A 27,442-nucleotide genomic window follows, 5' to 3' on the forward strand; every position below is an offset into this window, starting at 1 on the left:
GGCTGTTCAGATCTTAATTCGCTTTGTGATAAGACCTTCCCCTGAAGTAACTCATACACCCAGTGATCACTATCCAAGGTTGCTAATGCCTCCGATCAGCGAAAATACTAAATAATGAAATAATGGCCTTAGATCTGCAGAAGATAAGAAAAGTTGCTGAAGCTGAACAAGGGTACATGGGCGAGTTTCCAAACATGGAGAGCCTAGAGTCTTTAATAACCCCAAGGGTCAAAGTATGGTTGGAAAGGCATGGCCGAGCCATTCAAACGGAGGCAAGACAAAGTAGGCACATTTTGTTCATACCGCTTATCCTTACAAAACAGCACATATACCCCTACTAATTGGCTTCTGGATATAATACAAGAAGTATCTACGTTATAATTAAAGTCTTTTCAGTGAGTTGTTCTATATTAAGTTAAAGTTGGAGCTGAAACGTAGCGAAGCATTAACAATAATATAGTTCTCGTATAGCTAACCTTGCAACAGCCCACGACTAGTCTTAAAGTAGACTAAAGTATGGCATTAGCGTCGCAACCGTTGGATATTTTAAACGTGGCGGTGACACTGATATGGCATACATTCCACAGGATTTAGTTGCGCGCATTACTTAAATGAACTTTTCGTCGTTCACTGGGTGAGCGATTACTATATCCACTAAATGTGTTAGTGGTGATTAGACTGGGATAGGTTATGCGCAACGTAAGTGCGAGGCTGAGTATTTATCTCTACCGAGACTAACCTGCGACACGCCGTAGCTCTGGCATTAATGGACGTAGAAGCGTAACCCTAGAAAAACATTTTATTAGTTCCTTAAATATTACTGCGTGCCACGCGCTTTCTGTAGAACACGTTCTCTGCACAGAGCAATCACGTCACTCTCTTTAAAATGAACAAGCTCTCTCTGAGCACCACTCTCTGGCTTCGACAGACCCAAGCATTGACAAAGAAGATTCTGCTCATCACGGTCGTTCGCCACTGGTTATCAACATTAATTCGCTGCCTCGTCATACCAATCCTCGTCCTCTCGCTGGTACTGGGAGTCCAGAACTTCACCTCCTCGAGCAACAAGTACGGCATTGGCAAGCCCACACCCGCTCCGATCCTTTCCGAAGTCACTCCCAATGGCGCGAAACTCTTCATTATCCAGCCCTCTGGTGCGGGAAGCGACGTCTCCGCTGTGATCGAAGACGTGGTCAAACCGCTTGGGAAAAAAGCCAAGGTAGAAATACTCAAGGACGAGCAGAAATTGATGGAGAAGTGCCCCACGGACGTTAATGGAAAAACAGACTGTTATGCCGCTGTCATCTTCAACGACTCTCCTCTGAGTGATGGCGGAAACAAACAGTGGAACTACACGATGCGGTGCGGTTCCTCCAACGTTGGACCCAGCTTCGACGTCTTCCAATCGGCCAAGGCGGCGACGAACCTCTATATCCCATTGCAACTCGTTATCGACCAAGCTATCACTAATTCGTCAGTAGTCCCTGACATGTACATGTTTACTCGCACTACCCAGGAACAGGCCAAGGCAGTGCACCGCCGTAAGTTTATCGATATGGTCTTAGGAGGGCTGAATCTCGTATGCTTTGCAAGCATGCTATCCCTTGTCTACCATGTTGTTGGCACTATAGCATCAGAGCGCGAGTCAGGCATGACGCAGCTGATTGATGTTATGGGCGGAGGTGCATTTTCTGCTCGAGTGCTGAGCTATGTCATCGCATTTGATATTATATACCTACCGTCCTGGATTATACTAGGAGGAAGTAAGAAAGGCGCTTTCTTATAATGTCTGGATTGTGCTAATTCTCGCAGTCTATTCTAGTCTGCTTCTTCCGACTTCTAGTGCCGGCATAACCATCCTCTGGCAAATCCTCACCGGATGGGCTCTGACTAGCGGCTGTGTCTTCGGCGCGACATTTGCCATCAGATACTCTACCATCCTCGCCGTTATTGCCGTGATCGGCATGGCTGCATTCGCACAGCTTCTCGACAGCCAAACAGAACCGATAAGCGCGAGCGTCGCCATGGCATTCACCATCATGTTTCCCAGCTGCAGCTACGTCTTTGTTCTGAACTCTATGGCTCGATACGAAAAGGCAGGAAAAGCGACCAACATCTACGTCATACCCCCATCCCCTGGCTTCGAGGTACAGAAAGCTACCATCGGGACGCTCTGGTTGTGCTTGTGCTTGAGCATCGTTGCTTTCCCCTTGGTCACCATTGCGATCGAACGATTTGTCCATGGGACCAGCCGCCGCGGGCGCCATTTCAAGACAGGCCCTAAAGCAGCCAACACTTCATTGGCCCTCCAAGTCATCGGGGTTACAAAGACATACAAAGCCAGTATATGGAAACGAATGTGCTGCTTCGGCAAGCGTCGTCCCGTCATTGCCGTTAATTCGATGACCTTTTCAAGCAGTAAGCAGCAGGTCCTCTGCCTGTTAGGTAGTAACGGCTCTGGAAAGACGACGACAATGGATCTCATCACCGGAAGACAGAACCTGACGAGCGGGTCAATCCAGATCAATGCTCCGGCGTCCAAGATTGGTAAACTCTTCTCCCATCCGAACTCCCTGCGGCCACTTCTGACTCTCGGCAACAGGCTTTTGTCCGCAACGAAACATACAATGGGACGAACTGACGGTTCTGGAGCATGTCAGAATATGGGATATGATCAAGGGAGGCAAGTCAACTCGAGCACAGTTGGAAAGGCTTGTCGAGTCGTGCGATCTTAATCTCAAGATGCACAACCGGGTTGGAACACTCAGTGGTGGACAGAAGCGCAAGGTTCAGTTGGCATGCATGCTTGCTGGCGGAAGCTCTGTCTGCCTCATGGACGAGGTTACAACAGGAATGGTAGGGTCCAGTCAACGCAACCTGGCTGCGCGACTAGTTACTGACCAATTATAGGACCCAGTGTCACGCCGAGCCATCTGGAACATCGTCCTGGCCGAGCGCTCGAAGCGATCCATTATCCTAACAACACACTTCCTTGACGAATGCGATGTCCTGGCCGATCAGGTTGTCCTCATCTCCCGCGGTCATGTTAAGTGCCAGGGCTCACCTGCAGAGCTGAAGAACTTGTACGGAGGGGGATACCGCGTTCACGTGCCACAGATTGACGGTATTCCCCAGACGCGATTCCCAGCAGTCATCCACCGAGGCGAAACGATTTTCAACACACCCGACTCGGTCTCTGCTACCAGGCTCCTCTCATCCTTGGAAGCGGCAGGGCTGTCCGATGCCGTGGTCTCGGGGCCGACAATTGAACATGTCTTTCTACAAGTCGCCAATGACACTGAGGAGTTGGAGAAGACGACTTCACTCAATTTGGAAGACGACTTGACACCCCTTACTGTGGTCGATCCAACGCCGAACGGAGAACTGTCCTCAGGCACCCGAACCACCTTCATTCAGCAGCTTCTAGCTCTGACAGTAAAACGCCTTACCATTTTTCGCAGCAACTTTTGGTGGTACATCGTAGCCATGACACTCCCTCTGGCTTTCTCACCAGGCGCCACTTCACTTCTAAAGGTTTCGGACGGCATCGACACATTCCCATTCGAGCTGCCTTTATGCGTCAGCTCTCAGCCATCCGTCTTTGATGAGCCATGGTCAGTTGACATCGCTGCATCGGGATACACCGACGAGGTCGGCTCAGGTGTCATGTCAATGCTTGTGGGCCCGCAATCGACACGTAAGAGTGTGTTTGACGTCATCGACAAGTTTCCCATCGGAAAGAGGTATAATTCCAACAACTTCGATTCAGATTTCACCTTTCAAAACGGCTTCAAAGCCTTCCAAAACCGCATGCGCGAACCGGTGAAATTTAGTCCAGGCGCCATCTACTTTGGTGATGACTTGGATAAGGCCACTATTGCCTACAATCCCGAGCTCGGCTATGACACACCCGTCTTGATGCAAAACCTGTATATCCAAGCCGCCAGCGGCGTTCCCATTACAGTGCAGCTGGCTTTCTTCAGCAACTCAACGCCCGTGAGTCTCAACTAGTCCGTCTTCCGACCAGTACTAACAGTACGTCTCTTAGGCTGACGCCGGCTCCGGCCTGATTTCTGCAATGGTGAGTCTTGTCTATACTTTCTCTGCCTCGAAGCTTTACTAATCGACATAGATACTTGCCTTCCTCCACTCTCTCTACCCTGCTTTCTTCGCCCTCTACCCGACCTACGAAAAGCTGCACAAGGTCCGAGCCCTTCAGTACTCCAACAACGTCCGCCCATACCCGCTGTGGGCCTCATACATGATCTTTGACATGATTTTCGTCACCATCATTGCTTCCTTGGGAACGCTCGCCCTTTCGGCTCATGTCGAGAACTGGTACTTTGCTGGCTACATGTTCCCAGTCATGTGGCTCTATGGAATTGCGAGCATGCTGTGGAGTTATATTATCTCTCTGTATGCCAAATCTGAGTTGGCGGCCTTTGGCTTGACGGTTTGTTCGATGGTTGGTGCCTTAACTATCACCATGATTGGTTTCTCAGTAAGTCCCGTCTGCTCAGTGACCTCTTCCTGAGACTCGTCAGCTAACTAGTCAGCTCGGCGCAACCAACCCAACTCCCAACAGCCCCACCCTTACTCTGGACGCAATATCCTTCTCTCTCGGCCTGTTGTTCCCCATCATGAATCTGTTCCGGGCCATGGCGGTTGGCCTTAACATCTGGCTCGTCAGCTGCCATAACTACAAGCTGCTTACTAACCCAGGGGACACCCATGCCTATGGCGGACCTATTATGCTGCTTGTTATCCAGATTATTTACTTATTCCCTCTTCTTGTCTGGCTGGATGGTAAAAAGTCTTTCTCTTGGCCGTGGCGTCGAACGAAGCAGGTCAATGCTGAAGAGTCTATCTCAAACAATCACCATGGTATTGAGATGGATAACATCGGGAACGAGGGATCCGTCTCGGATCTGCTTCGTGTAACGCAAGTGACCAAGTCATTCGGAGGCAAACTTGCGGTCCAGAAGGTATCGTTGACGATAGGTGAGAGCTCGGTTGTTGCGCTGCTCGGCCCCAATGGCGCTGGAAAGACGACGCTTACAAACATGATGCGTGGGGAGTTGGTTCCAGACAAGGGCAGAATTTATGTGCAGGGAGTTGAAGTGCAAGGGAATCTTCAAATGGCGAGGAAATCCATTGGCGGTCAGTTTCAATTATTTCTCGAGCACATTTTTCCACCAGTTACTAAACAGGATGGCACAGTTTGTCCACAATTCGACGCTCTCGATAAGATCACTGTTAGACAGCAACTGAATTTCTATGCCCGGATCAAGGGCATCAGCAACATAAAGCAGAACGTTGAGCTGGTCATGTCCAAGGTTAGCCTAACACCCTATGCCTCTCGCCTTACCCATGTCTTGTCGGGCGGCAATAAGAGGAAATTGAGCCTTGCGATTGCACTACTGGGTAAGCAGTACCTTGACTTCGGTCCTTCTGAATTTATTGTTGACAAGTACGCAGGCAACCCCAGAGTCCTGATCCTTGATGAGCCTAGCTCCGCAATGGACGCCTTTGCGAAACGAGAGATGTGGAAGATGCTCTCTTCAATCACCTCGGGGCGCTCCGTTTTACTGGTTGTAAGTCTGTTCCGCAGTCTGCTCAACTTATCGTTCACAGTACACATGCTAACTCTGTTGTCATTCAGACGCATTCTATGGAAGAAGCTGATGAGCTAGCGACCCAGGTAGCTATTATGTCTAAACGTATCCTGGCCATTGGCACATGTCAGCAACTCCGAAAGCAATACAGCAATGTATACGACGTCCATTTAGTGCTTAAAACAGCACCGGGCTCCTCACGTACAGAGATCCAAGAACTCGAGTCCTGGGTTCGCGATGTCTTTCCGCAAGCCTCTTTCGATGCCATCAATCTAGGTGGACAAGTTCGCTTTGTTATGCCAGTTGCATCAAGCTTACCCGATGATGGGAAGAGCACTGTCCTGAGATTAATGGAGATTTTGGAGCAACACCGGACGAGCCTTAGGCTTGCACACTACACGGTTGGGACGGGAACGCTAGAGATGGCATTTTTGAGGATTATAAAGAACTGTGATGTGCCAGAGAGTTAGAAGGCTAGAAGGAAGCGTTTTTAGTAACTTTGAGTTGATAGAGCTTTTTCACTATCTAAAATTCAGTGTATATTGGGACATAGGAAACATACTATTTGTCCTCCAACACGACGTCATATTAACTACTAATAGATCCAGTGGTTTGAATCGTAGTCGAGAAACTCGCAAAAATTTACATAAGAACTTGAATCTTCTTAAGCTAAGCACTCTTATCCTCCTTGTACCCATTAGATAACGGATATTTGTTAAGCATAGTCATAGGAGATTCAGCGCCTTAATATTCAACTGTCAAGTACTGCAGGAGCTTCCATATGGCATCTTAGGGGTATGCACACCACTGGGCAAAATAGCATCCCGGTAAGTCCGCAATAGCTTCCTGGTCAAGACCCTCAAACTCTCCATAACCAATGACTTCTCTGTCAGGCGCACCAACTCGGCAAGGGATCACACTATGTCTATGCCGACCGAAACCCTAATGTTAACGACATCAACTCTAATTGGGTGCAGTGGGTTACCATTTCTAGTTTTGCTCTAAAGACTTTAGATAAGAACTGCAGGAACTTCTTTATCATTCTGGGGTTGAAAAACATAGGCATACAACTTGACAACATAGCTCATATGCAGTACATTATCTTTCTCAAAGATCGTGTCGACTTCGAATGCTCTGTTAGCAGGTGTTCACTTATGACCCTTGAGCAACGCCTTGACTGATCGGTTGAGTTTCTATATCCGCGGAAGATAGGATTCCAAATGGGTGGAACAGTCTAATGCTTAACACAAGCTATATCTGACAACGTTTATTTTAGTTCCGTTCTATTGGGTCCGGCACAACTTGCCTGTACCTCAACAAGTAATCGAGAAACTCTGAGCTACCGGTACCACATAAGACCACACCGTTTAATAACAGAGGTCCCGAATATACATGACTTGCTATAAGGAACAACCATCATAGCACTTGGCAGTTGAAAGCCTGTAAAAACACGAAGCTCCAAGTAGAATGTCGGCAGAAGCGACGGCGATATCTCGCTGAAGACGAATCCTGTCAGCTTCCCCGCTCTGGCCACTCCGCGTCAAGCATTCGCAGAGCCCATACAATGCCCAAACATTATTGAGGCGGGCTTTCCGACGCAGAAGCTTCTTACTGAGCCCCAGATCTTGCTTGCATACTTTCTCGGTCTCTTTAATGCAACCTTGCTGAAATAACAAAGCGCCTAGTGCGTGACGGACGGGCTGGAGCCAGACAGGCGGATCTGCATGAGGGAGCATGTCCTCCAGCCTGACCCCCACACAGCAGAGCAAGTACTACCCTATGTCATCTAATTACTATTGGAACATCTATAAAGAACGACATGCCAAAGCTTGTAGGTTTGCATCTAACTGACAATCAAGACAAATTTAGTCAGTTGACATTGTGCAAATTTGTATTTGTTTCCCTAGGTACACCTTATCCTTTCAATTCAATAAAGATGCATATCCAAGATATCACTGTTTTTAGCTACAAAGCCAACTACCGATACGGTACATACTCCATTTCTAATGGCCGTTTAGCCAAGGGACAAAAGTCCATCGTCGCCAGGATCCGTTCCAATGACGGTTTCGAGGGCTGGGCCGAAACTGCACCTCTCGGCAGTGATTATTGCCAAGTTCATTTACAGGTGAGCTAGCAGCATTACAGGAGCTTGGCCCCCAAATCATAGGCCTGGACCCAAGGTCACCTGCAGTAGTCGCCGATGTTATGGATCGGGCCATGATGGGAGCTTATGCTGCAAAGGCTGTCATCGACATGGCCTGCTGGGATATTCTAGGAAAGTCTCTCGGGTTGTCGACCGCAATTCTGCTTGGCGGATGTCTTACTGAGAGACCCAGGGCTTTTTCCGTCATTGGCATCCTAGACATAGATGCCGCTGTCACTCAGGTCAAAGAGGAGCTTAAAAAGGGCGCGACAACAATGCAGCTCAAGGCTGGAGACGACCCCCTTGTTGATGCGCAGCGCGTTAAAGCCATTCGAGCTGCTCTACCCCGCAATGTCTTACTTTGGGTTGATGCCAATGGCGGCTGGACTTTGGACGAGGGTCTAACCTTTGCACGCGCTATCGGGCAAGACATTACTGTTGGATTCGAGCAGCCCTGGCGTACGCTATCTGACTGCGCGGAGCTCGGTCGTCGCACAGGCCTACCTGTTATTCTCGACGAGAGTATCGTCACCGTGGTAGATCTTTTTGAGGCGTATGTAGCAGGTATCACGGGTGTTAATATCAAGCCGTCACGAGTCAGTGGACTTACGAAAGTCCGACTGATTCGCGATGCGACTGTTGCGCTCGACATGTTCATCAACTGCGATGATACATGGGGTTCTGCTTTAACGACAGTTCAGAACGTTCTTTTGGCTACTACTACACTAAGTCATCGTTTGCGCGCTGTGGACTTGTTCGCTGAATGGACGGAACCGCTGATTGCTGATGTTCCCCGAATGGAATCAGATGGTCGTATTACTCCCAGCACTGAGCCTGGAAATGGTTACACAACCATCTTTACTGATATGCTCGGTGAGCCATTGTTCCAGATTACATCTTAGGATTAGTCAATTGAATCATTCACGACTCGCTAAATCATTGTGCTGATACTGTTTGCGTTTCTTGCCTACGTTGTGATGTAATTTCGAGATTAACATTCGATCTCCTGATTGTCAACAGATCGAAAAGAATGAACCTGTTCATTTAGTTCATAACTCAGAAAGATCCCTTTATGAAATAAATTATCGATAGCACTGGGAAAAGCTTGCTGAACTTTGGAAATCAGGCATTTCAATCAACATGTCTTATCCAGCTATAGAACAGTTGTTAATACCTCTTGCCCTTCGATGGAAGAAGCGTGCTACAGCATAGATGGAAAAATCTTAAATATTACAGAGTACATGGAAGATTCTCTAAAGCTGTTCGATTGGTAATTGTCACTTCATACTAGAATGAACAAGAGTCCGCCAGACTACTCCAACGACCCATTATCGTACATGTCCCCTCTCCTATCAATATCATAGCTTCTTTAGAAGAACAAACTAATTTTTAAACACAGATTCAAGGGATAAGATGTAAAACATAAACTTATATATTCAGTAAGTTACATGATCCACCATTGATAACTCCGCCAGGCCGCACTGTTATCATAGTTTAGCTGAGGGATGTTGGAGGTTTTCCTTTGCCCATTCATCAAGATTACCGTAAACATGTAACCATAGAGACGTGTGGTCGAGATCCTAGCACGAGGCAAGTCAGCTCCTGGAATTGGAATGTCATTGATTGAATGGAAGTTGCACTTACATGGGTTCGAGGATCAGCATCAACTTCTTTGAATGCCTTAACAGCAGCTTCACCTGCTGTAGGTGCAATTCCAACTTTTTTTGCAGCATTCATACCGATAGTAAGGTCCTTCACGCTGAGTGCTGGCGCGAATGCTCTCTTGTACTTGTTGCTAGAAGGTGCCTCAGGGACAAGACCAGGCACTGGCTGTTCAAGTCCCATTACTCAAGAGTTTGCAGTTCCCTCCCTGATGCACTTGAAGAGAGCTTTCTTGTCGATGCCGTATTTGAGTCCGATTGCCATCCCCTCAGTTGCTACCAAGTTGTTGGCGAGAGTAATATAGTTGTGTGCAATCTTGGCAACCTGACCCATACCAAGGCCGCCACAGAAAGCAATAGTGCTAGGTACACCAACAAGGGACAGAGTATCATAGATACGCTTACCAACCTTGCCATCTTCAGTTGGTTCGGCATGGCCGACCATGAAGGATAAAGTTCCAGCATTAGCGCCCCACATGCCACCTGATACGGTAGCTTCGACAAAGCTACCAAGGCCAGCGTCAATGATTGTCTTGCCGAGCTCCTGTGTGAACTCAATCTCAATAGTACTACAATCTATGATAAGTCGCTCAGGGTTCTTGGTAGCTGCAATGACGCCGTTCTCGGGGTCGAGATAGACCTTGCGAACATGCGGGCCTGCAGGAAGACTGGAAAGGACAACTCCAGCGCCAACTTTGTTTACAAGATCTTCTGGTGAGGAGGCGACTTCGATCTTGCCATAGCTGCCGAACTCATTGATAAGTCGTTGGATGATGATTTGGTCGAGGTCCAGAACGTGAAGAGTTGTGGTGGCAGGGATCTTCTTGCGTAGATTGCTGGCGATGCCGAAGCCAATGATGCCGAGGCCTTGATGAATTAATTCCTCATCCCGCCATGGCTAGTTTGAAGATGGAAAACATACCGATAACACCAAAATCTGTGGCCATTGTTGCAAAGTCCGATAATTGTCGAGACGGATGTTGTTCAAGAGACAGTAGTTAGCTAATCGGGTCAGAGATAAAGTAGTTTCTACAGAGAAGTTGAGTGATTCCGAGACAGGAGGTTTATTGTTATTTATCGTGCTCTTAGACATCAATTGCAGTGAATATGGCTCTTAGTCGGCCGTATGCATCACCCCGTCTTCACCCGCTCACGTGAACACCATCTTTATCACTTCCCTCTCAAATTCCTCTTCATTCTGCTTGCAGTTGTGCTGGTTCGTTCATCGACTTTGATGACTTGGCCTTTATGGTGGCGGGTACGGTCCGTGATGAGCAAGTGGAACTATATCGTTCTGGTGTAGGTTGTGGGGACGGGCCGTGCCAATCTTGTTCTTTGATTGGCACAAGATTTGGACAACGTTTCTTCCACAACCACTTTTTATCTTATGATTTTCCATCTATGGTTAATTTCTCAAACCATGTGCACCCAGATCAGAGACTAGTCTTCGATCGTTTATTTTCGGCTTCAAGTCTCCATCTTTTGCCAAACTTCCATTGAATAGCCAAGCTTATCATGGCAGCTGCCTGTACCGCAACACAAACAGTAAATGCGAACCCAACACCAATAGAGTTGATCATGGGCATGACAAAACTAGTTCCTCCTGCAGCGAACAGACATCTTGCAAGATTTAGACTGGCGCTGGCGGCGGCACTGCGGTCTCTGTACACGTCGACGAGGTATGTCATGACCACCGACTGCGTGGAAACAGCAGTCCAACCCGTGATAAATGTCGATACAATTGGTACGGCAATGTGAACTTTGTGGGGATATTGAATAGTCCATCCGAAGAGCAGGATCGAAGCACATTGGAGGAGGGAAAACAAGGGGACGAGGCGAAGGCGTGCTGTTTCGAGTGGGAAGTCTCCTTCTTGAGCTTTCTGTGCATCAGTGGCTTCAATGTCGCCCTCCACATTGCTTAGGGCTGATTGAGTCTCATATCTAGCCTTGACACGGCGAAAGTCCTTGTTGAGCATCTTCCCGGTGACCATTGTTCCTATCATAGAGCCCACACCATTTGCAATGAAGGTTAGACCGATCTTAGTCTCGCTGAGATCATATTTGTCCTCAAATAGACTAGACATTGCTGTAATACTCATTTGCCACACAGCGTAGTAGATTGCAAAAAAAGACGATGATGGGAGCTGCCTGCTTGCTGATTAGAATGCGGAAAGGTCCTGTGATGTCGATGTGCTTCTTCGCAATGGGCACCGCAGGATGTCCATTGCGATTCCATTCTGTCGTGGTGGTCTTCTGATAGAGTCGTAGTGGATATTTAGCCATAACCTGCGTTGGTGTCCGACCCCCATTACCAACGATAGACCTCAGTGTCTCGGGCAAGAGCAGAGCCAAGCAAATCAGGAAGATGCCACTGTAGATGACCAGGAACCAAAAGATAGACCTCCAACCGAGAGGTCCGGCCAGAGCGCCGCCAATGATTGGTCCCACTGCCACAGGTACCAGTAGTCCTGCCTGGAAGATACCCATGAGCCCACCGCGGTTATCTCGTGTCGTGATATCTCCGATGACGCCTGAACCGATAGCGATTGTACCGGCACTTCCAGTGCTCTGGATACATCTCAGCACAACCATAGTTGCATAATTCTTAACCTCTGCTAAACCGATACATGCTCCCAAGAACACGATAAAGGTAAGAGAGTATGCCACTCTGCGGCCCTTGACATCTGATATAGAACCCCACAGACTGGGTGCTAATCCTTGGAAGATGAGGTAAGAAGTAACAGTCAGATTGATCAATTCAATCGAGACGTCGAGGTCATGAGCAATGGTCGGAAGGGCAGGAAAGTAGATGTTTGACGCAAACCCCGAGACTGTACCAGTGTCAACAAGAGATACTCAAACTAAGAAAGAGATGGCAGCTTACATGTCGCAGCGACTGAAACAAGCGTAACAATTAAGGCTATCTGGCGTTTGTCGAAAATACTATACGGCTCTTCAGAGGTGGATGACGAGGAGTCTACTGGAGGCTTAGGTGCCACTGGTAATTCGTCAGGTTTCGGGGTGGATAACATGGTTGGGTCTTGGTGGGCATTATTTGCCTGCGGGTTTTCGCTTGGTCCGACGTTCATTCTTTACCATAATGAGTGTAGAATTACTGTGATGTAAAGAAGAAATGATAAACAATTCGTTTCAATGGAGTACTATAGAAAATTGAAGGAATCTGAGCTCACTTTTAACCTTTTAGGTTGACATGTTCTAGCCAATGTGACATAGCGTTAAGGAACAGCGGAGTTCGGAGTTCAGCAAGCACATTCCTTAGTAGTGCGTCGCTCAACTCCGAGGTCCGGCGACTAATAACCAAGCTAAGGATCATCGTCTCATAACCCGTGGAATAATTCCATCATGAAGTCACTGGCTTGATTATTTTATTATTCTTTATTTCTTTAACAAGGTATTCTCTGCATCACCAATACCTACCTTTGTCTTCAATCCCAAGACGGTTTCGCAATCGAGTGCTCAAACTTTGAGTCTTGGGGACAACTATGCTGTCCTGAATCTCGACTGGATGGCTCTGCTCATAGGTGCCATTGAGAATACACCTCAAGGACAGTTATTCATCAAAAACTGCACTCGGTGGAATGATGCTGTCCACGCACATCAACCTCAACCAACCACTATCTTCACCAGTCTTTGTTTCTCAAAGATGCCACAGCCAGAGCTACACCCTGTCGACAGGGAACCTTTTACAAAAGTAGTCCGTGGCTTTCACAAGTTCGAAAAAGGTTCTCCGGGAGTGCAAATTGATTCTCGTTTTACTGTCGGTGAGGCAGATATTGTCCTTCCGAAAACGCGATGGTACGCGGGTGCTGGCAACGCCTTGGAACAGATCCTGAAATCACGGAACATTGACACCGTTATCATAGTATGTCTCCCCTTTTTATGAAACTATTTTCTCTCAGACATGGTTACTCGCAGTCTGGATTGACCTTGTCAGGTGCTGTTATGAGCACCATTTACCACTTGGCGGGCCTCGACTACGAGATCTATGTTATCTCAGACAATGTGATAGAATTACCAGTGACCGACACGGATCAGTTTTCTGACGTTTTGCTGGGTAGTCTGCTCGGAAAAATGAATGTGCAAGTCGTTACCCTTCATGAGGCTCTTGAAGTATTGGAGCGGTCTTAAATTGGCCCATGGGTTTGTTAGGAGCCCTTTCAGGACTATGTAGATAAACTATCATATAGAGTATTGGAGATTAATTAATCTTTATATTGTCTTAGATATGTCCTTGAACAAGAGCGTTCCGTCTGAAGTTGAGCATCGCCGATTTTTTAATGAAAAGTAGCCGTAATTTGGCTTTAATTTATTAGAGGCACATCGCGGATTACGCAAAGTAGACGCGACACAATTTTCCCGAACCTGGAATAAACGCCAAGGGGGGTCTATGCGAGCTTATGAAGTGTTCCCATTGGTCCCAAATCTGAATCTAGTGTCGGGCTATCATTCTTCCGTTAGCCCGTTCACGTATTATCTTTCATGTACCATCATTTTGGAAGTGACTGATCACTCACAGCTTGACTCTTTCAGTTCAGCAGACAGCCCATGCCGCCAACCAGATCCTCGAGATATTCAACTTCTCGGCAAAAGGCTTGCCAGTCCTGTTCGTCTGCAAAGGCAAAATGTGATCGAAGACCGGCAACATGCGGGCGATGTGCACTTCGTGGCCTGTCGTGTAACTACCCTGTAGCGGAATCTGCCAGAGATGGACACGATACAAGCTTGTTTGATGAGACACAAATGCACTACTCCATCTCGACGTCTGATGTCACTGTCGACACTATTAAACATTCGCTTCAAAGAGAACAAACGCCAAACTCAACCATCCCATCGATAGAGATCATAGCTGGGAGTACTCCCATCAGCTCGTTCTCAGCCACGGTACCAACGCCACCATCGAGTATTACCAAATTACATAGTCGCGGAACAGAAAAAGAAAGCCTAGACTTTTCGAATCTAGCACTTGTATGTCCAATCAATAGCGATGACATCAAAAATCGCTGGTTGAACTCTTATGTACCCTTGCCCGGACAAACCGTCAAGGAATACTCCCCCAACATAATGAGTTTCGTCTATCGCATCCTTAGATCGTACACGTCTATGATGGTTCGAGGCCGCGGCATACCTCCATTCATCCACTCGTCTCAAATCACCACAGAATTGATAACTCCACCTCTCTCGACGTGTCTGAGCTTAGTTCGGATATGTGAACAGTCCCTTCCGGGCAGCGAAGAAGTTGCCGCTGATGTCATACAACGCGAAATGAACAACCTCTACGACAAACACGCGACATACGACAACGCTAGTCTACTTGCAGCGTTCCAAGCACATCTGATATACTCAATGGTTCTGTTCTTCTATCTTACGCCCGGTGGCCCGGTTCCCTTCCTACGACAAGCTGTGATCAAGCTTCAAGAGATCGCTTGCGTTTGTTCGCGTCGAGGTCTCATGTCTGTCTCCGAGCAGCAAGGGATCCGTCCAAAGTGGGAAGACTGGATTGTAGCAGAAGCAAAACGACGGACGTTGTTCACGATGTACTTTTTCGACAATGTGCTGTCCGCTCAGGATGGGTTTTCGATCTATCTGGGGACTGAGTTGAAAGGCTTACCAGCACCGTCAAGCAAGGCGCTGTGGCAGTCAAGTGTCCGACAGGAGTGGGAAAAGATCTACAACATTCATTTGGCGGACTGGGTTGACAGTCTATTTCGGATTGATGAACTATGGCCTATTCCCGATGATCTTGATGAGGATGGGGTTATTGAAAGGCGCAAGAGAGTGGACAGATGGTTGGAAGCAGTGGATGAATACGGATCGATACTTTATGCAGTGACAAGCTGCACTCATGGGGGATAGGATTGGGACTTTATGTTATCAATACGTGAGGCATCCTCAAGAGGCTGTTAGGTATGGGCCTCAGGCCACCACAACTCCTTTATCCAGCCTGACCCTCCTCTCCGCCTTTCCTTTTGTTCTCTTCGCTTTCAAGCCTTCATCTCTCAATCTCCTCCACCATCTATTTGGCCACAAGACAAAATGGCACCTCGCACTCCTACCATCGCGGAAATACGAGCATCCACCGAAGTGCTCAGCCCCCCTGATGCTTCAGCCAAAGTTGTGAAAGTGGGCACTTTCGCAGTCAAGTTTGGCCATACTGTCTCCCTCCAAGAAGCCGAGGCCCTCCGATTCGTATCAACTAATAGTAGGGTTCCTGTACCAGAACTCTTTGAGACAATAGTAGAGCCAGAGTCCGGGGTTATCTTTATTATCATGGAGTACATCGATGGCAAAAGCTTGGGAGATCTCTGGCCGTCACTTGAAGCATCTGATAAGCCCGAAATTACTGACCAACTTCATGCTGCTTTACAGGACTTGCGCAGCCTTGAGCCACAGTCACCCTCTTATTTCGGCTCTGTCGATCGACAACCACTTATCGATGGAATCTTCTGGACCCCAGATCAGGACCCGTCTACATCAGGTCCTTTCAACAGAGAAGAGGACCTTAATGAAGGTATACTCAAGCGGCTAGCGGAAACTGAGCCTCAGGCACATCTTATACTACTACGGACACTTATGTCTGCAACACTATGCAACCATCAAGTCAAATTCACACACGGGGATCTACAACCTAAAAATATTCTTGTTAAGAGGACTGGATTAGATGGGTCACAAAGACAAAAATATGAGGTCATAATCATAGACTGGGAGATCTCAGGATGGTATCCAGAGTACTGGGAATTCTGTAACGCTACGGTCGCAGGTCGTTTTCGACCAGAGTGGCTAGATGTAGTGCAGGATATCATGCACGTCTATACATCAGAGTACCTAATGATCCAGACAATCCGCAGCCTTCTTTTCTATTAAACGTCACATTATCGGTAGTTTAGGTAGCTTGCCATGGGTCACAAGATTAGGATGATATGCAATATATGCATAGAGCATCCTCGACAGACCTTATTTTCACCTCAGAAGGGAAAAAGACGTCGGACACTGCTAGGGCGAATTTGGGCGTCTGAAGTCTAAAGTTTTGTTTCCCGCTTAGTTTCCTCGCCCGAAGAGAAAGAGGCGGTGAGCCATTTGTGGCTGTATGCAGAGCAGGGTTGTATGCGATCCATCTAATTAGTGGCCTGTATTTCACAAGATCCTGGTAGCTAGCTCATCAACAAGTCAACTTGCAGCTGTGGTTAGGTTGCTCGTTCCTTGGCTATTGCTGTCAACAGGTACTGGGAGATAGATTTCACCGTACGCCATCGGAGGTTTGCCTGTCTTTAATGCGTGGACGCACCAGATCAAGCGAGCTAGGAAATACGAGGTCGATATTAGATGACTTGTTTTCGAATGGATTAAAGAAGCAGCTATATAAGTCTTGGGGTGGCAGAATATTAATCCATGGAGAGAAGTCTGAGTGGTACATCGTCATCCACTAGCCAGCATGTCGCGACTTGTGTATTTTGAGTTTTCTAAGAGTATAATTAGATATGATATCTCTTTAGAGTTTTATCTAACTCCAACACCAGTTTGAGACCTCTTGGATACCTCTTGGTAAACTTTGATATAGTTGCCTGGCGCTAATGCTCTTAGAGGGCAGGCTACCATTTCAGAGTGAGAGGCTAAGAATCGCCATATTATGAGTGACCTCTGTCGGATAAAGGTTTGAAGCTATTTAAAGTTGGAATCACTGACTTGAGATTATAGTGTAACCTGTTTTTTTATAGGGTAACGCCACCTATATCAGCTTGCTAAACTTAAGAACTTAGCCATGCTGGTAATTAGCAGAGGGCAGATCAACAGCTTTATAAAAGTTAGCCTTACTTCCGTGTATTAGCGGAAGTCTGATTAAGGGCTTTATAAGAGTTAACCTTACTTCCGTTTATTAGCGGAGGTTAGAGTCCAGTGTAGAAGGCTGGGTATATGTGACGGTTATGTTTTTCCAAAAGATAACCTCATCCGCACTGGCTTTATATCAGTAGAATCTGTAAGTCATAGATTATTCGAAGACATGTGGAGGGTAAACCCCCCCTCCCATGGCAAAATCAACAAAGTTAGCACCGAGAAGGGTGCGAGAACGACAGGCTTCTCAAGGCGTCCTATAACTACACCGGTGGTGGCAACTACCGCGGCTACAATCCCCACGAGGAACTCCAGCGCGGCGGCAGGGAATTAACCGACCCGGTCTATCCGATAAATAAAGAAGGCATTGTCAAAGTTTCGAAGTCATTTAATAACTAGTGTACAATTCATGTGACAAAAACAAACGGTGTTCAGCTGGGACAAGCTAATCCTGAACGAGGCCAGGTTGTGGTGGCTTATTTCAGTTGGAGGCCTAGACTTTCAGCTAGCCTCTCCCCTCCCCGCTTCGCTTCGCAAGGCTTAACTTGACTCTTGCCAACATATAGGGTTTATCACTCTGCTTGTTTCACTGGATGTTAAATGTAACATCCGGTCCATTATTAGCGGTATTGATCCATAATTTCAGTCTCTCCAAAGAGCATACCGGCAAGCCGCTTCACAAGCATCTTGCATAGAGCCCCCTCACGACGTCGACGATGCGTCTGGAAACCTTTTTGCTCCATATCTGGTTGCTTCCGCGAGAAGTATGGGTCGCAGCCGAAGTCGACTCGACTACGGCTGCGACTTTGTCAACGATGCCGCTACCTCCGCTGGCAACTCTGCCACCAGTCACGCTGGACGGGAATACATCCTGTGCTTTCGATAGCCTACCCGAGCTTGTTAAGCTCGTCGTGGAAGATTGGGCCGGTTACAATATCTCGCTGCTGGTGGACAAATGCCCAGGGGTGTGTGACCTGATCTACGGCTCCGGGAACCCCGATATATCCGGCATAGGTGTGCGTCGGCCACGGATTACAAACCTCATTCTTTAGAAGGTATAGGAATTCTGATGTAATTTTGCAGGCCATGTCCTCGTATGCTATTCAGGGCATTAGCTCCCTCCTATTTGGACCAATTCTCGGCATTCTGGCGCTGTACGCCAGCTCGGATCCCGATTCGGATTCGTTTTTCGCGCTCCCGTCCAGGCTGTGGTGGGTGTCCGAGGCTTTCGCGCCCGTCGCCAGAAGCATACAAGAGACAAACATAATTGTCGCCTTCTCCGTGCTCCTCGCGACGCTTATACGGGTCCGCCAGGTCTGCCCCGTGGCGGAGCGTGACTTTCTCCAGCATCTAGTTGGCTACGAGGTCCTAGTATCCGTTATTTGCACCTTGTCCTACCTACCAATGCATGAGTCGTCGAAGCTGAGAAAGACGGTCCTGTGTTTCTACGTGCTTGGCACCATTATCATGGTCTTCATCGCCCGCGATTGGACGAGTCTCAGCGCCGAGCCGTACGCCTCAGCATATGAGGCCATGACCAAGTATTGTGTTCAGCAGTACGACTGGCCGGTCCCAGAGATTAGCTTCATTCCTCCTCCTACGAGCTCCGAGCTGGCCATACCTGAGGAGAAGCTAGTGGGGCTCAGAACGATGGATGTTCTGTTGATACTGACGCCAATGTTTCTTCCAATCTTATTGCAAATCTTATTGCTAATCTTATTGCCAATCTTATTGCCAATCATTTGTGTAGTCTTTATCTTCGCTGCCGCCGCTGCCGTCGTACCAGTCTTTATTATTTGCTGCGCTATTCATGTTGGTATATGGGTGATTAGGCGTCTGTTTACTTGTCTGTACGAGGCAGCATGCCGCGCACTACATGTCGGTCCTAGAAGACTCGGCGGAGTTCTCATAGTCGCAGGAGTCACTGCCCTGGGCGCCGCACTGGTCAGGAGCATCTTTGGGGCAATGCTGGTCCAGCGTCAGGAACTGCGTGCAGCAAGCGGCAACGCCTATCAGGACAATGAGTGTAAGCACCATCACACTTGCATATGGCTATTCTATATTATTGACCGGCGATACAGGGGGTTTTGGGCAGGTTTCTGCTATCCTCGCGTGGATCCCCGCGGCTCAAGAAACGCTTCTCGCCGTCTTCGGTACGCTTCCAAATTTGCCACCTACCTTGACAGAACTAATCGAGAATCCCAAGAGGCCATTCGTATTTGCCACTACGGTGCGTGGATCCTAAGAATGGGCCGTTCAAACCGTTCAGGATCGTACATACCCGAGCGGCAATCCCTCTTATAGCACCGCGACTCAGCTAGCAACGATAAGGGCTCAATGACTGAACCTTTGAAAGCCCAGATGTATCATTCCCCTGATAGTGTACCCTTTGGAACAAACTACGGTCGAGAATTGGGCTGCTGGCAACCGGCTATGTAAGCGAATCCTCAATGGGAGTTACTCCCGTCCCGTCTGGTGCGCACAAGCTCGATAGATACACAGATAGAGATAGTGCACAAGCGTCCCACGTGGCCGCGGAACGACAAAGACACATGCTTGCCGGCATAATATTACTTACCCTACGCCCCCAACATTTTTACAGTACATACCAGTCGTTGCATAGTAAGAGACATATATGCGTGTAGTATATGACAACAGATTTACGGTCTGAATACGATTAAATCTTAACCGAGGCATATATAGTCCTGCATAGGAAGGTCAATAACAGCTAAAGTGATTTCCATATCCACTCTACATAATACAAACAATCACCTTTTCCTCCCTATGAGCATGCTTATCTTAAGACTACAGTGTTTTAAGTTTGTGAAATCAATTATAGATAATGGCTGGAGAAAACTAAGCAGCAGGAAGGCACCGCAAAACCACATAGGAGACCTCATAATCAGATGGATAAGGCCTTACTATTTCTTCCACAGAGCTAACAAAGGGTTGAAACTAGGTACCAGCGCATTCTACTATATCAGGCTCACTCCGCAAAAATACAGACATTAAAATGTCAGTCTTGTCATCAGAGGGCTTATACAATCGATGCTATCTGGCATTCCAGATACATTTATTCATTTATTCATTATCTAGCTCAAATAGGAAACTTTACTACCTACGGCACGAAATGTGCACGGAAAGGCCCTCAAGTTAAAGCTCAGTTACCCGTTCCTATCCCTGATCCCATGCTATGTGGAGAAAGAATGGACCATCAGTGACACCGAGAAGTCGACACCTTGCTGACCTCAAACTTGCATGGCCACGTCATGTTTGTACAAAGAAATACTGCTCCTGCAGTTGAACAGCCGCATAAACGCGAACACGGCTTCCAAGATAGCACACTAGAGCAATATCAGATCAGTCTGGACAACAGTTCTCAGCGACATCCTGCACAACGCCTTCACTTATCAATCCCATGCCGCCTGCATCATCCGTCGAGGATATTATTAAGCCAATCGCACATGGTAAAGTAACTTGACCTAGAAGATTAATAACGGCGCCTCGTGAAGCTCTCCGACGCCACAGACACAGTAGTCCGTGGCAACACACACCTTTGGTCCGCCACCGTCCCCAGTCTTTTTCCACCTGAAACATCACGCTCCGTGGACATCGACATTTTAACCACGTCGAGGACGCTGAGCGATGGCAAGTAATGGTCCCAGCATCAGACACAGGATATATCAAATTTTGGAAAGACCACTAACCTGTAGTCGGTCCTTTACCGGCTGCCGTCTATTATTTCCTCGAAATCCCGAATTGCGTGGCCTACCTACCCTCGGACACCGTGGCGGCGTTTTGGGCTTCCACGTCACATTGCACAATCAACTGGTTCGTCACCTCTCATCAGGTCCTTGGCCCTGCTCGAAAGTTCGTACAGGAACAACCACGAACCCGAGTCTCGGGTCGTAATCATGTGCCTCAAAGACATGCTGTAAGCGGAGCAGATCTTCTCGTTCTAAATTTACTGCCGGTCCAGCTTGGAAACCCCAGATCTACATCTCTCTCCGCTCGCACCTAATCACCGAGGGCGACAGATTATCCCCCTACCGATTAAATCCTCGTTTGTTGCAGTTAGTCCGCACTTATTATTGGTACAGCTGCTCGTCTTATCTCGGAGTAGCGGCGGGTGTTGTCACGGAATCAAGTATACAGACCACTCGAATCTTGCAGACCATTTGAGTGTTTTGCTGACAGCGCCTGAAACTTATATATTTTATCAAATACCGAGACGATTTGGGGCACCTGGCTCTTCGTCGAGGCATCTTATTTCAACACGACACTCACCAACATTATGAGAATCGTCATACTACCAGTTGCTCGGTTCCTTGCCTTCATCGTCCCCACGCCTAAGCGGATCCTCCTGGACTTACCAACGAACCTATAAGAGGTAGTTTGATGAAGTCAAGTAAGGCGCCTTTGTCTGGTACGTGAACTCTAGTTTTCTGGATTTCGATTTCCATTGCTCAGGATAGAAAAATACACATATGCATATAAATTCTACAGTTGGAAAGCATTATTATCATTCTTTCCCCTCCTTCCAAAACAACACCTAGGTCCGATTAATATCTGTTCAGAACGAGCGTAAGCCCCAGTATGCTGGTGCTTCAGCATCTCTGCGCTTCTTGGCTGAAATTGGAGGATTGCCGCTGTAGTATCCACATGTTCCTGGCTTCAAGGAAGTAGTCCTGCAGTCCTGGTTCGGCTCCGACAAACAGACCAGACCAGGATTGCAGTCCGAGTCTTTTACACAAGCCACGTAATCCCCGCCCGACACGCAGATTCGCTGCCCATTCACACGTTGAGCACAAATGAGTCCGTTTGAGCAAAACTTGTATGGGCCGAGACAGCTCATTGAAGGCGTTTCGCACTGATTTTTGGCGCACACCCCCTTGATGCAGAGGCCTGCACAAACCTTACCGCCTATTCCCACAGTTGCATTAGCGGAACGGTTCACCATTTGCCAGTGCTAAAGCCAGTCCCTCCGTTTGTTGAATTCAACATAATATTAAACAGGCGACTTGAGGATCTATTCACTTACAAGCACCACAATTCTGGACATCAGTCTGCGTATCCACGCATTTCTGCGCACACAGAGCCATGCCATCCGCAGGGTTAGGCCTGCTTGGGCCGCATTGGTAACAAGGGCCACCTCCTTTGGCAGCCAGCGACGTGCAATCAGCTCCAGGGTCCGTAAATCCGGCAGCACACCATTTGGCACAAGCTGAGTTTCCTTGAGCTGCTACTGCGATGGTGTGCAGGGAGAGGACGACCGTAATACCTGTTTAATAACAAGTAAGTATTTCCATATTACCGACGGAAACCACGAAGATGTGTGCGGCAGAAGAGGAGATATTTCTGCCTGGGGTTGAGGGGAGTAAAATGCATCTTCTTCACTATTGCGATAATTACATACCAGAGGTAATGCGAACCATGTTGTTCCTTGATATATCACTTGACGGCTTCAGCAGATTTAATAGTTAATTCTGATAAAGCTAAGTGTTCTTTTCTGAAAGGATCCATTAATGCTTTAAATACCTGGGAAAGTTATGGCATTTAACTGACAGACTATACCGCGCCACTATACGATATACCTGACCAAGTGACATTTAAAACGCCAGGCATAAGGAGGGCTAGCCCTCCTGGTAGTATGCAAACTTAATAGACAAGCCACTAAAGTACGGCTTATTGCCACAAGCAGCACAGCTCAACAGTTCATGACTGATTGCATCTGACAGCAGCTACTTCTAACCAGTTTCTGCCTATATAAAATGCCTGTGCATAATTGATTAGTATAGGGCCTGTAGTATTATCCGGGGTTAGTAATTGTGTGAGTTTGAGTTGGTTTCGTGTTGTATTAATACTCAGTGCTGTCTAGCACTAACTGGCTACTGACTTAAGCCAGGTATTATATAAAGACTTTTTTTAAAATGTAATGTTATATTTCCAGAAGATAAATATTACCGAGCTAACCTAGTGCCCTAACTCTATTAGCTTTTCTTCTGTATACTTATAGACTTCCGTTTTACTACGGACTTTACTAGCCCGACTTCCGTTAACATTCGGATTAGATATAATAGTTCCTATGCTAATAGGGCAGTAAAATATAATGCATCAGTCGCTAGTTTCATTGTAACCCGTGCTAAAGCGGAGGTTACCCAAGGATTTACTTCAATGGTCTAAATTGAGGAACCAGGTAATCGACAACTATAATTCCATCACTCTGCTTCTTTCTTCCCTCTGTAAATAATTAATAACAGCTAAGACCTTTGCAATTGGACCGCCCTGTGCGGATATTTCTCGGGTATCCCCTCTATTGTCTTAGTTCCCTCTTAGTTCTATATCGAATCGTGTTCCATAGGAGCTTCTATCTTTAATGCTCCATTCCTTTTTTCTTTCGGGGCGTTTGCCCGCAGCACTTACGAAAATAAGTACCTATTCAAGCTTCCAAGTTCTAAATGGAAATTTCTGACGCCACTATGCGATAATAGTGAACCCGTGGAAAAAGGACTTTCCTACATCCCTCGGACTCCGCTTTCTTTGACGGCGCTGTTTCTGACCTGATATCCGTTTTGTCTCGGAGCTGTTGATCGTTTCGCTATTTCGATCCCGTCTCCAGAAACTTCCGCTATTGAATATTGTCCTGGCGAAAGCGCGCCACTCTATGGGCGAGTCTGGCAGCTCTACTACGAATAGCAATCACCCTCTAAGCGGCAACGCAAATGGCAGCCCTCTGGTGAACCATAAAAATACTAATACGTCGGAGCAAAGCCTTCTAACATTAACCTTGGGAGTTGGTGCAAGGGGTACACGACAATTAGGAATAAGAGAGGAGGTTAGGATAGGCTAGCAAGCTAGATATAAGCTTGCCTCGATGTAATGAATTGATGCATCTACTTGAAATGCATTTTAGCAACGAAAACGCATAGGTGATTTGAGTCCGTTGGGGTGCAATGGATTTAGGGTGTTTTTTCATTAGTGTCTTCATTTTTATTATGGAAAAGCTATTGATTTTAGAGCTGAATCTGCCGCGCAGCTAGGATAGGGGAAATCCGGGGTATGATATGGAGACTCTGATTAGTACGGAAGTGGAAATATGGCGCATTTCTAGTCTACATGCTTGATTACGGGCAGAATTGAATTTCCGATTGGCGCTTGGATGCACGTTCAAATATGCTAACATTTCAACGACGGTGCGTTAAGTTCTGGCTTACTAACAAATATTTACCTTGGCACCTATTGTTTGTGTCGGCTGGCAGCCTAAGCTACTGTATACAGGCGTAGTGGTCTGTGAGTGTCATCGTTTCCAAGAATAAGGCTCTGTATAGTCCCGAAAGTTTCTCCTGCTACTATAACATATCTGCAGCAGACCGCATGGCATACCCTATAATGGCGTATGATATCAATTTCGTATTCTTTATTTAGAGCCTTCGCTGATTGTCTGGCCTCCCTAGTATATACAAAGAGCTCCCACATGTGATGCACTGTCTTCAATTTACCTAGCGATATTCAGTCGCTAAGCCATGCTAATCATCATTGAAAATAGAGCCCATTTTCAATGTGTTGTCCACATATTGGCCGTGATTTCGCGGAAGGTCCATTTCGAGTGCCTCAGGCCTTATCTTCCATGTGTCATTTGGCTTGTCTGCCCTAAATATAGCGTCCACCCTACGTGGAATCTCGTAAAGGTCGATGTTTTATACCGGACGACATGTATGATTGCCTTTTTCGTTTAATGCAATTCTTAAATATGTAATTGTTATCTGAATGCTATCCAAGTTTAGACTTCCTGATATTGTACATTGGGCAATAAGTGTCGAGAACCAGATATAAAATGATGTGCTTTTTGTCATAAAGTTCATGCCACTCCTGATGTGGCTGCTGATCACCACCCCCACTTTCCCGCATATTCAGCTCCAGCGAGTCCCCCAGCACTATGAGCAGAAGCGTTGATATCTGTATAGAGCAGAAATTGGAAAGTGAATAAACCTGTAAGTTTGACAGAGAGATCATGGTTATTGGGTACTAGGCTAACCGCAGAAGTTGCCTTACTTAAAGTCAAATAAATGGACTTATCTGGAGTAGACGAAAGTGCTGAAGCGATGTCAATGATATTATCTACAATTTATCCGGCACCAGCCACGATAGCACCTGACGTTGATTTTCAGGCATACGATGATATCATGACTTTTAAATCTGTTCCCACTGTCGGTTTCTGGTTTATGATTCGAGACTGACTCTCAGGGGGATACCTGTCGGTTATTAATGGGAAGCCTCTCCTGCAAAAGACACCTTACCATTGGGGAGGCTATCGACGTTGCTGTACGGAACTGAATGGTTGGGTTGGATTTTACGAATGGACCTCAGGACGTTTTATTGGACGTGATGGCGACGATAAGGTTGTTGCTAGAGCACTAAAACAGGGGCAGGAGCAGCATATTGCAGTCTCACGTTAAGTAGGTGGGGGTTATTATATCTCCATCTATTATACAGCCAATAAGTATCCGCTACCGCAAATCTACGAGCTACCACCGTTGAAAGTTGATGAGGATGCGTACCTCTTGGTACTAGGTTCAAAGGGACGGACAGCTCTGTGGGACTTTGAGCAGATCGAACCTCCACCACAATGATCGTATGTGTCATTGGTGTTGGGCTAACTTCGTATTGCAACTGTTGCGTATCCTAATAAGTCTAATAAAACGAGGTGTTATTGTTCGCAATGAAAGTCCAGGTACACTAATTCATTATCTAACCTCCCACTAAGGTGGCACCGAGATCACGGATTCAACCCCAGGCACTGCACTGCTGAATATAAACTTTCAGATGAAAATTCAAACATCAATTCAGCAATTTAGCCCACAGAGACTCAGAGTATTCATCTCACTCTGGAGATAACCGATCGCGAGACGCCATGTTTTTTTACCCCCATAGCAAGCACCACTCTCAATATGCTGTGCCAAACCGCTCACGGTCGAGCAGCTTTTTGGAGGTTTCCATGCGCTGCTGCCCTTCGTCAGGGTCAATGGACAATGAAACGATATCTCATTCGGTATACTCCGATCCACAGTTAGGAGAATCTTGGAATGAACGTTTGACGATAAGTGTTATCTCAGGGCCCTAGGACCGTATATGCGGGTACATCTGGGTAGGCAAAGGGGACATTGTGTAAACTCACTTGCAACACCCAGTTGCTGGTTGATTGATTTAGTGAGGCCTGAAATATCCGAAATACTTGAATTCGGACTTCGCATTGACGATGGATAGGATTTAAAGAATTCCGTAGACGTAGGAGTTAGCAGTGGACTGCTTGTTGACGATGTCTAAGTCTTAGACACGTCATCGTCCAATAGTCGTATGCTTGAACCTTGGGTTTTGATGATCCCTCTTACGTCGTTCTTGGCAATGGCTGCAATTAAGTGCGCCTTTCCTATCTTTGACGGACAAGTTTCGCCTTCTGAGCGATGTAGCTGCGCCGACGGGCAATCAAACCTTTTCTTACAATTACCACTCGCTAGACATTTGATGTGGCATAATGGCTGGTTTCGAATCGAGGGTTTGTGCTGTTTCAATGCAGCTATGCTGTGGAAGGTTCTTCTGCACATGTCGCATTTTGTACGCTTTTGGGATACTTTGTGTGGGTGTGCAGGGCTGTTTTTAAGATGCTGTGAAAGACTTTCCTCAGTATTGAAATCAAGCTTGCAGTCGCAACAGCGAAACTAATTTGGGAGGGTATCTTGCCAGGAGAACGCATCATTTGTCTTTTCTCGATGCACTATCTTGTGATGAGGATCAAGAAGACACCATACCAGCGTGGGTGCCCGACTGGTCAAAGAAAGTTAACTTAGCAGTCTATAGGTGTGAAGGCTGCCTCAATCTGACTAGATACTACATAAATGATGCTAATAAGACACTACGAGAAGAAAGTCTGTGCAAGATAATCGAAGATGTTATTAGTCAGAGTCGTGGGAGACATCAATAACTTACGCAAAAGATTCAATGACTGAGGTTGGTTACTTGGAAGTCGGCAAGGCACATATAAGCGAAAAACTACTCTCCATTAATAGCTGTTATTACAGTATGCACTTAGGCAAGAGAATCTGGAAGATAGATGGAGGATTGTTGGACTCGTAAATATCAGCAGGGAAGAAGATTGGCGTCGGTCGCGGAAAGATAGT

The 27,442-nt window shown here is 47.0% G+C and overlaps 9 protein-coding genes across 9 annotated transcripts; 6 read left to right on the forward strand and 3 right to left on the reverse strand.

Annotated features, from left to right (window-relative positions):
* Positions 1 to 886: 886 nt before the first annotated feature.
* On the forward strand, positions 887 to 6,796 carry EDB82DRAFT_568866 (uncharacterized protein; the record flags this gene model as incomplete). The annotated part of the gene is made up of 12 exons (XM_065609874.1): positions 887 to 1,763; positions 1,813 to 2,547; positions 2,603 to 2,856; positions 2,911 to 3,996; positions 4,049 to 4,081; positions 4,133 to 4,501; positions 4,557 to 5,160; positions 5,221 to 5,594; positions 5,663 to 6,080; positions 6,379 to 6,410; positions 6,509 to 6,595; positions 6,710 to 6,796. 12 exons carry the CDS (start codon positions 887 to 889, stop codon positions 6,794 to 6,796), a joined length of 4,956 nt encoding a protein of 1,651 aa, XP_065463085.1.
* A 553-nt stretch (positions 6,797 to 7,349) lies between these two features.
* On the forward strand, positions 7,350 to 8,660 carry EDB82DRAFT_578652 (enolase C-terminal domain-like protein; the record flags this gene model as incomplete). The annotated part of the gene is made up of 3 exons (XM_065609986.1): positions 7,350 to 7,446; positions 7,523 to 7,603; positions 7,741 to 8,660. 3 exons carry the CDS (start codon positions 7,350 to 7,352, stop codon positions 8,658 to 8,660), a joined length of 1,098 nt encoding a protein of 365 aa, XP_065463086.1.
* A 585-nt stretch (positions 8,661 to 9,245) lies between these two features.
* Positions 9,246 to 10,366, reverse strand: EDB82DRAFT_547792 (NAD binding domain of 6-phosphogluconate dehydrogenase-domain-containing protein; the record flags this gene model as incomplete). Its single annotated transcript, XM_065609507.1, has 4 exons — positions 9,246 to 9,338; positions 9,403 to 9,553; positions 9,638 to 10,286; positions 10,342 to 10,366. The coding sequence occupies 4 exons, from the start codon at positions 10,364 to 10,366 to the stop codon at positions 9,246 to 9,248; spliced, it is 918 nt and encodes a 305-aa protein (XP_065463087.1).
* A 486-nt stretch (positions 10,367 to 10,852) lies between these two features.
* Positions 10,853 to 12,451, reverse strand: EDB82DRAFT_568868 (major facilitator superfamily domain-containing protein; the record flags this gene model as incomplete). The annotated part of the gene is made up of 3 exons (XM_065609875.1): positions 10,853 to 11,485; positions 11,553 to 12,250; positions 12,304 to 12,451. The coding sequence occupies 3 exons, from the start codon at positions 12,449 to 12,451 to the stop codon at positions 10,853 to 10,855; spliced, it is 1,479 nt and encodes a 492-aa protein (XP_065463088.1).
* Positions 12,452 to 12,882: 431 nt separating this feature from the next.
* Positions 12,883 to 13,568, forward strand: EDB82DRAFT_437778 (Isochorismatase-like protein; the record flags this gene model as incomplete). The annotated part of the gene is made up of 2 exons (XM_025736796.2): positions 12,883 to 13,302; positions 13,356 to 13,568. Coding segments are annotated over 2 exons (633 nt in total), but the record flags the coding sequence as incomplete, so codon positions are not given.
* A 386-nt stretch (positions 13,569 to 13,954) lies between these two features.
* On the forward strand, positions 13,955 to 15,293 carry EDB82DRAFT_466732 (uncharacterized protein; the record flags this gene model as incomplete). Its single annotated transcript, XM_065607908.1, has 2 exons — positions 13,955 to 14,308; positions 14,381 to 15,293. The coding sequence occupies exons 1-2, from the start codon at positions 13,986 to 13,988 to the stop codon at positions 15,291 to 15,293; spliced, it is 1,236 nt and encodes a 411-aa protein (XP_065463089.1). The 5' UTR covers positions 13,955 to 13,985.
* A 90-nt stretch (positions 15,294 to 15,383) lies between these two features.
* EDB82DRAFT_286101 (kinase-like domain-containing protein) lies at positions 15,384 to 16,488 on the forward strand. Its single transcript, XM_065607400.1, has one exon. The coding sequence runs from the start codon at positions 15,474 to 15,476 to the stop codon at positions 16,299 to 16,301; it is 828 nt and encodes a 275-aa protein (XP_065463090.1). The 5' UTR covers positions 15,384 to 15,473; the 3' UTR covers positions 16,302 to 16,488.
* Positions 16,489 to 17,842: 1,354 nt separating this feature from the next.
* EDB82DRAFT_511148 (uncharacterized protein) lies at positions 17,843 to 19,957 on the forward strand. The gene is made up of 4 exons (XM_065608880.1): positions 17,843 to 18,283; positions 18,351 to 19,293; positions 19,349 to 19,420; positions 19,474 to 19,957. The coding sequence occupies exons 1-4, from the start codon at positions 17,984 to 17,986 to the stop codon at positions 19,569 to 19,571; spliced, it is 1,413 nt and encodes a 470-aa protein (XP_065463091.1). The 5' UTR covers positions 17,843 to 17,983; the 3' UTR covers positions 19,572 to 19,957.
* A 1,474-nt stretch (positions 19,958 to 21,431) lies between these two features.
* EDB82DRAFT_540145 (uncharacterized protein) lies at positions 21,432 to 22,829 on the reverse strand. Its single transcript, XM_025736800.2, has 3 exons — positions 22,684 to 22,829; positions 22,309 to 22,548; positions 21,432 to 22,190 (listed from the first exon to the last, which is right to left on the reverse strand). Exons 1-3 carry the CDS (start codon positions 22,700 to 22,702, stop codon positions 21,841 to 21,843), a joined length of 609 nt encoding a protein of 202 aa, XP_025591724.1. The 5' UTR covers positions 22,703 to 22,829; the 3' UTR covers positions 21,432 to 21,840.
* Positions 22,830 to 27,442: the final 4,613 nt, after the last annotated feature.

Source organism: Fusarium venenatum (genome assembly GCF_020744135.1).
Source record: "Fusarium venenatum strain MPI-CAGE-CH-0201 chromosome Unknown EDB82scaffold_4, whole genome shotgun sequence".
In the NCBI taxonomy this organism is placed as follows: domain Eukaryota; kingdom Fungi; phylum Ascomycota; class Sordariomycetes; order Hypocreales; family Nectriaceae; genus Fusarium; species Fusarium venenatum.

Coding starts and splice junctions, on each gene's coding strand:
- EDB82DRAFT_286101 (XM_065607400.1), top strand. CDS start 15,474: ATGGCACCTCGCACTCCTACCATCGCGGAAATACGAGCATCCACCGAA.
- EDB82DRAFT_511148 (XM_065608880.1), top strand. CDS start 17,984: ATGCGTCTGGAAACCTTTTTGCTCCATATCTGGTTGCTTCCGCGAGAA. Junction 19,294..19,348: donor CGCCTATCAGGACAATGAGT/GTAAGCACCATC, acceptor CCGGCGATACAG/GGGGTTTTGGGCAGGTTTCT. Junction 19,421..19,473: donor AACGCTTCTCGCCGTCTTCG/GTACGCTTCCAA, acceptor GAGAATCCCAAG/AGGCCATTCGTATTTGCCAC.
- EDB82DRAFT_540145 (XM_025736800.2), bottom strand. Junction 22,191..22,308: donor TGTCCAGAATTGTGGTGCTT/GTAAGTGAATAG, acceptor CTGTGGGAATAG/GCGGTAAGGTTTGTGCAGGC.